We start from the raw sequence: 7,627 nt of genomic DNA on the forward strand, positions 1-7,627 counted from the left end.
ACCAGGAGCCTGCCAGCATTTTCTCCTTCCCACTGTTGGGAAGCTCTGTGGTCCAGGCTTCACAAGGAGAGGAACAGGCCATCATTTCTTAAATAAGCCATGGCACCATAAAAACAAGCCCAAACGGGCAGCTAGGCAGAATTTAAAAGAAGCTCATTGTGGCTTAAGCAATAGGTGGGAACAGCAGGATGTGTTTCTTTACGGAAGCCCCCCTCCCAGCTAGTTCAGAGGGAGCCTGACTCGGGGCCACCCAGGCTCCTTCCCTCATAAGGGGGCCTGTGGGGGTGTCCCTGCCAGAGGCCCTTCCTCCTCTGGCCCGGGAGAGAGAGCCGGAAGCTCCACGGCCGGAAGGAGACTCAGCCTTGCAGCCTTCCCACTGAACTGACCGGGAGGGCTGTCAGTCGGGCACGCAGCTGCCTTCAGGGGAGGCCTTGCGCCCGGGCCCAGGGCCACCTCTGCCATGTCAGGGAGGAGCAGCCGGCCCCCTCTTGTGGGGCGAACAGAGGACACCGAGCCCTGGAAGGAGCCGGTGACGGGGGAGGGCAGCTGCTTCCCTTGCCCGGCTGCCCGGCAGCAGCCTCCCTGCCAGCCCCCGGCAAAGAGCCTGTAGGTGATGGGGTCCAGGCAGGCGTTGAGCAAGCCGAAGAGGAAGAGGATGTGTGCCAGCGAGGGGCTCACCGCCCCCTCCATGTCTGCTGGCCAGAACCAGTACCACAGGCCCAGCAGGTAGTAAGGGGTCCAGCAGAGCACGAAGGAGCCGACGATGGCCAGGCTGAGATGCAGCAGGCGAAGACGCGCCCTCGGGATGGGGTTGTGCGAGCGGCGCAAGGGCATCTCTTGGGCAGACCCTGAAACAAAGAGGGCGACCTGGTCAGCCTGGGGGGCTCGGAGGCCCAAGGTTCAGCTTCTCCTTTCGCCCAGAGCCCGCAGGTCTTGTACATTCATTGCTTGATGCAGATGTTTGTGCAGTTTTTCCTAAAATGTTTCTCTTATGTGTTTCTCCGTAATGAACATATTGGGTAGGCTTTTTTGTTTTGCAATTGAGGCCTTTTCTGTTAATTTCTTTTGTTAAGAAAAAAAATCCAAAATTTTGCTTTGGGTCAAGCATGAAGCTCCTTTGGCAAAGTTATGAAACTAGTTTGACACTGCTGGGGAATTTGGCCTGTGAGTTCCCATTCAGTTTTAGGCTTCTCGAGAACCTCACACAAAACTGTGGCTCATTTCAGAACACCACAGGGGGTCCTCAACAACATTTCTGTCGCTGAGCGAGGCAGTTATTAAGTGAATTTTGTCCCATTTTAAGACCTTTCTTGCCACAGTTGTTAAGTGAATCACTGCAGTTGTTAAATTAGTAACATGGTTGTAAAGTGAATCTGGCTTCCCCGTCGATTTTGCTCGTTAAAAGGTTGCAAAAGGTGATCACATGATCCCAGAACACTGCAACCGTCATGTGAGTCACAAGCCAAACACCTGAATTTTGATCACATGACCATGGGGATCCTGCAACAGTCATAAGTGTGAAAAACGGTCATCAATCACATTTTTCAGTTTGCTGTAAATTCGAATGGTCACTAAATAATCTGTTGTAAGTCAAGGACAACCTGTATTTTCAAAGACTCATTCAAAAAAGTCCTATGCAAAACCTGCAGAAGAGGTGGACAGTCAAGAACGATTCCATTCAAGTTTAAAAGGCCTGGGAGGCAACTGCACTGCCATCCCCATTCTCCCCCCACCCCCCAGCCAGCCACACTCACAGCTGTTGCAGGAGCTGACGTGTCTGGAAATCTCCAACAGGACCCGGGTGTAGCAAGCGCTCATGACCAGCAGGGGGAGCAGAAAAAGGCCCAGGAAGCCGAACATGTTGTAAGCCACCTCGTGCCAGTGCTGGGCAAAGGAGCCGTGGGTCGTGCACTGGGTGAAGTTCTGTGGGGAGCTGATGGTGACCGTGTGGAACAGGAACAGCTGCAGGGGCAAGGGCAGGAATTGGGGGGGGGAGAAAGATTTTGGAGCAAGGGCCCACCCCCTCCCCCCACGGCCACGGATCCCTAGCCTTGCCCCTGGGAGGGGAGCTCCCTTGCCAGGTACCTGAGGAGCAGAGAGGCTGGCACTCATCAGCCAGGCCGCGTAGAGCAAGATCTGGTTCTTGCGCCAAGCCTGGGCAGTGGCCAGGGGCTGTAAGATGGCCGCTTGGCAGTCCAGGCTGATCAGAGTGGTAACGAAGGCCGAGGCGTACATGGCCAGCAGCTTGAGGAACATGAGGAGCCGGCAGGCCACGTCTCCAGCCCGCCACTGCAGCGTGATGTTCCAGGCGGCGTCTATCGGCATCACCACCAGGGCCACCAGCAGATCCGCCACCGCCAGGTGCAGGAGCAGCAGGCGTGCATGGGACCCCTTGGCCGCAGGCCTGGTCCATCCGCTCCACAGAAAGGCCGCGTTGCAGGTGGCCGAGATCACACACATTAGCAGGGTGAGCCCCACTCGGACCTGAGCAGCAGCCGAGAAGACAGGCAGCACCACAGACTCCTCCAGGCCTTCGAAAGAGGAGCCCCTTCCCCACAGCCCGCTCCTGTTGTGCTCCATGGGGAGGGGGAATGAATCGTAGCCTGATCTGCCTACCTGGCCCCTGGGAGGGAGGAAAGGGAGGCAAGGCGGGTCATCGGGGCCAGTGCATCTCCCCAGCAGCCCCCTCCCCTTCCTCTGCTGCTCTCTGTAGGGTCTCAAGAACCTACCTCCAACGGCTGCCCAGGACCTGGAGCCTGCCTTCCTCTCTGCCTCGCCAGCCCTGAGAACGCAGCCGGAGGGGCCCTGCACAGTCTGCTCTCTCTGAGAGACGCCCTTGGACAGATGTCCCTCTACTTCTGCCCAGGGTCACATCTGCTCGGCCCCACCCCAGCATGCAGCCAGGTGGCTCTTGTGCAGCTGGAGGGCAGCTGGGGGCGGGAGGAGGTGATTCCGAATCTGGACTTTTACCCATTGCCCCAAGCCACTTTAGCAGCATGTTGTGCAAGTAGTGGCTTCTGTATCAAACAGGGCCCAATGGCTTGTTCTACAAAACACAGTTAAAACAGAGGCAAATGTTTCTGCACCCCGCAGGGTCAGAATCCAGGTCATTTAAATAAATGAGTTATTACTCGGTCTGCCCCAGAGAATGGCCGTGGGGCAGCGGGTTGGGGGCGCCTGGGGAAAGCGGCAGAACCCCCTCCCCTCGGTTTGGGGTCCTCCCTTCCCTGGCCGGTTTATCCGGGGGAGGCCCCCAGACCAAGCTGGGTCAGTTTATTGCCCCCCTTGGGAGCAGGTTCTTGGTCGCAGCCCACCAGGGACCACAACAGCCACCGTTACCGGTCAGATGGTCCAGCAACACCTAATCTGGCCTCTGCCTGGCTCTTTGTGGCAAAAGGCAGAGGATGGACTGTCACTGCACGTTTTTTTTTTGTTCGTCAGAAAAGTTCATTTCTAACTGTACATTTCCCCTGTTCTCTGCACCTGTTGTGATAACTTATCTGGTAACCATAGTGAATCCCATATGACTAGCTATGTTATGGTTTCAGTCTGTTTAGTGCGCATGTCTAGAAGAAGTTCCCAGAGTTATTATCTGTATTGTTTTTTTCTCTTTGCTGTTACTGTCTGTTACGTTAGGATGAAGCTAGCTAGCTCTGTATAATATATATTTAGTTTTTACATTTTTGTAAGTAAAAGGTATTTAGTAAGATTATGCGTCGTGTTTTTCTTGCCTTCCTGCAAGTGTAACATGCATTCTCTGAAGCACGGTCCGTCGCCCTCTACAAAGGTGATTTTTACCTTGACATTTTGGTATCGAGGATGGTTTGATTTATGTTTTTGGAGAAGCATGTTTCTGCGGCTGTTATCAGTTAGTTAGTGCTAGTGAGGCAGCGGTGATTAACTGCTGAAACATGTCAGGAAGGAAGCCACGGCTGAAACGGGAGGCCAGGAGTTTGTCTGTTGGGCATCTCCCTTCGACCTTCAGAACTCCGATAGCTTCGGCCACACGCCTTGGAGAAGACGCGCCTGCTCCTGTCCATGATGCAAGGTCAGTCACTCCTTTTTCTACTTTTCCAAGCTCCCTGGCAGCTGCTTTTGAAAATGTTCACACTCCAGGGGCTCAAGATGAATTTCAAAGGCTTGGAGCAAAACTTAAAGTCCAGCCGAAGAAAATTCCTTCTGCTCCTTCAAGCCCCAAGCAAACTATGCGAGATAGGGCTATGCAAGGCTACTGTGAACTAATTGGGGTTTTTGAAAGGCGTTTGCAGCAGGCAAAGAAATATGTGTCAATGGTTCAGCAATATGAGAGGAATTATGAGCATGAACCGGCCATATTGCCACACCCACAAGGAGAAGCCATATTGCCTCCTTCTTCCCCAAAGCTAAAGTCACGCCCATCATTGAGTGTCATGCAAGACGAATGGGAACCGGAGGCTCCTGTGTCACATGATTATGGGCTGTCCCAAAGGACATACAGAGCCACAGTGATGCCTGAAGCAAATGTTATAGCACCATCTACTGGTGAAGCTGCATTAAGACATGAATTGGAGCTCTTACTCTCGCAATCGTCTATGGAGGAGTCTTTGCTCAGAGATACAAGATTTCTGCCGTCATCTGAGGCTCCAGTCCCTGATGGTGCTAGGATTCCTGTTACTATTGCTTCTCCTGTTAATATTGCTTCTATGCAAGCCCCTCTACCTGGCAGAACACAGCCATATTTAACCCACATGCAATTACTACCGGGTTCTTATATGCGAAGGCCAGTGTCATCTGCAGATTATGCTAATGCACCAGCCCCAGCGCCAGCGCCTCCTGCTGGCCAGGGTGGAATAGCAGCTCAAAGACAGTCACAGCCAGCACCAAGACTACCGGCAGCTTCAATGCAACTGCCGCATGTCCAGGCACAGACGCCACTGGTGCCCCCTGCAGGTTATGGTCGGATTGCACAACCTGCACAGCCAGTACCTCAATTGTATTTTCCTCGTCAAACACCTTCCATTGTACCACTGGCTGGTGACTCAAAATTAAAGAAGTCAGGACAGAATTACAGGGCATGGGTTAGTGAGGTTGGACTTTTGTTACGCAGAGAAGGTACTCACATGATGGTGTTTAATCCTCCTGCCCAGCCATGGACTCCTGACATATGGGACTTGGATAATAGAGCATGCACAACATTATTGATGTCAATGGACATTGAATTGCAGCTCACGTTTTCACAAGATGCAACTGCCCAACAAATTTGGACTCAGTTAGAGGCATGTTATCGGCCTACATCAATTGAGTCTACATGTTTGCTTTTGTCTGAGTTCCATGGTTCCAGATTAAAACCTGGTGAACATATTGGAGCACATTTGACTAAAATGAAAGGTATTAGAAAAGAACTGGGTGAAAAAGGCTATCCTATTGATGATTTTCAAATGATCAGCATTATCATCAATTCTTTGAATCATGAGTGGAAAGATGCTATTTCCAAGATTAATCAAGTGCCTATTGCTCAACGCACAGTGGATCATGTATGCAGAATCTTAGCCGAAGAAGAGGCAGTTATGCAAGCTGCGCCACATTTAAGGGAACCACCTGCATCAAGAGCTTCAGCGAGGCGTGCCTTCCGTGGAAGGACCTACGTTTCAAGAATGCCAAGATGCTACATCTGCAATCGTGTGGGACATGCCACCCGGGATTGTCCCCAACGAGTTCCAGCGCCCGTCACATACCAGCCCAGAGGAACAGATTCCAGAGGAGGCAGAGGTAGAGGCGGACGACAAGGTCGTGGTCGTGGTTCCAGGCGTGATCCACAAGCTCCACTTGCCACATTGGTTGTGACCAACGATCCACAGCCTCAACCAGAGTACGACAGACGACTTCTTTGGACTTTGGACAGTGGAGCAGCATTACATGTAACCTACAGAAAAGAGCTTTACACTGAGATGCACGAGCCTGAACCTGAACTTCGTGAACTTTACTCTTTTTCCAATCATCCTGTTCAGGTCATGGGAAAAGGAACTGTCTATATTGAAGAGCTTGATGCTCTCATTCCAAATGTTTACTATGTTCCATCTGCCAGTAGTAATTTGCTTAGTCAGAGTCATTTGTCTAGGTTTTCTCATTTTCAGGTCCACCATCTTGAAAAAGCAAGTTATATAGTCAAAGATGGAGATATTGTTGCTGAAACCATGTTGATTGGTGGTGTTTATTACTTAAAACCAAAGCCTAAGCAGCAAGAGCAGGCAAGTATACACGTTCCAAAGAGCACAGGCCCAGAGAGAGACGTCCCAGAGAGAGATCCTGTTGCTACTCCAAAGGTTCCTAAAGATAATAAAAATACAAAAAAGACACAGGTTGCTCACAGCAAGCCTGGGGTTCCTAATAAAAATGCTAAAGTTGAGAATTCACTAACAGGTAAACCTTTGCATTCCAGGTGTATCCATAAGTGGCACAGAAGATTGGGTCATGCCAGTTTCCGTGTTCTGAAGAAGATGCCAGAGTTCGCAAGAGGTTTGGATCTAAAGGGGTGTAAGGTGTTTTTGGACTGTGCTGTCTGCAAGAAAGCCAAATCCAAGGCAGCAGCAATTCCAAAATGCGCTACACGCCTGTCAACACGCATTTTTGATTTGGTACACACTGACATAGTTGGTCCTTTTGCACCAACACTTGGTGGTAAAAGATATTTCTTGACAATCGTTGACAATTATACTAGATATGGATATGTATATCCTATGAAAGAAAAATCTGAGACCTTTCAGATCTTTAAAGACTTTGCTAGTCTTGTCTATACCCAATTCGAGGTCAACATTGCCAGAATCCAGAGTGATCGCGGTGCTGAATTCATGTCTCAGCGTTTCCAGGACTGGATGCGTGAGAATGGGATAGTACATCAGACATCTGCTCCTTATACTCCAGCTGAAAATGGGGTGGCAGAACGCAGAAATGGGGTTTTGCAAACCATGATGCGTTGCCTCCTTGAAGATGCTAACCTCAGTCTTCCATACTGGGGTGAAGCTATCAAATATGCTAACCATATCATCAACCGTACTTGGAGTAGTGTGATAAATCAGACCCCTTATTTCATGTTGTATGGACACAAGCCTGATCTCTCACATCTCCATATTTTTGGTTCCTATGCTATGGTGAATATTCCTTTAGCCCAAAGAAAGAAAGGGGGTCCTGCAGCAAAAGGATGAGATTTATGGGCATTGATGATAATTCAAAATGGAGCAAATACATTGACTCTCATCATGTTATTGTGGTTTCACAATCTGCTACTTTTGAGGAAGATGCGGACTGGTCCAGGATTCATTCTAACGATCCTGGAGTTTATTTTCCTAGAGATGATGTTGCTGATGCCACGCAACCTGATGCTCAAGATGCACAGGATAATGTTCCTTCCACGAGTTCTTCTCAACCTACTGTTCCGTCTTCGCAAGCCGCCGATGTTGCTGCTGGCGACGATGAAGACGAGGACGACACAGAAGAAGAATGGACGGTTGGCCCGAGACGTTCCAAGAGGTCCACAAAGGGAATCCCTCCAAAACGGTATTCGTGGCAAGTAACAAAAACACCTGTACCTTTGATTTGTAATGTTACACTTCCACCTGAGAAGTTCACACAGATCAAACATCTTCCTGAA

General features: G+C 50.3%; 1 protein-coding gene across 1 annotated transcript; it reads right to left on the reverse strand.

Annotated features, from left to right (window-relative positions):
• Nucleotides 1–264: 264 nt before the first annotated feature.
• On the reverse strand, nt 265–2,974 carry LOC310645741 (gonadotropin-releasing hormone II receptor-like; the record flags this gene model as incomplete). The annotated part of the gene is made up of 4 exons (XM_083371731.1): nt 265–848; nt 1,755–1,962; nt 2,086–2,623; nt 2,730–2,974. The coding sequence occupies 4 exons, from the start codon at nt 2,972–2,974 to the stop codon at nt 265–267; spliced, it is 1,575 nt and encodes a 524-aa protein (XP_083227857.1).
• Nucleotides 2,975–7,627: the final 4,653 nt, after the last annotated feature.

The sequence above is a fragment of the Vipera ursinii genome, assembly GCF_947247035.1.
Source record: "Vipera ursinii genome assembly, chromosome: 11".
Classification (NCBI taxonomy): domain Eukaryota; kingdom Metazoa; phylum Chordata; class Lepidosauria; order Squamata; family Viperidae; genus Vipera; species Vipera ursinii.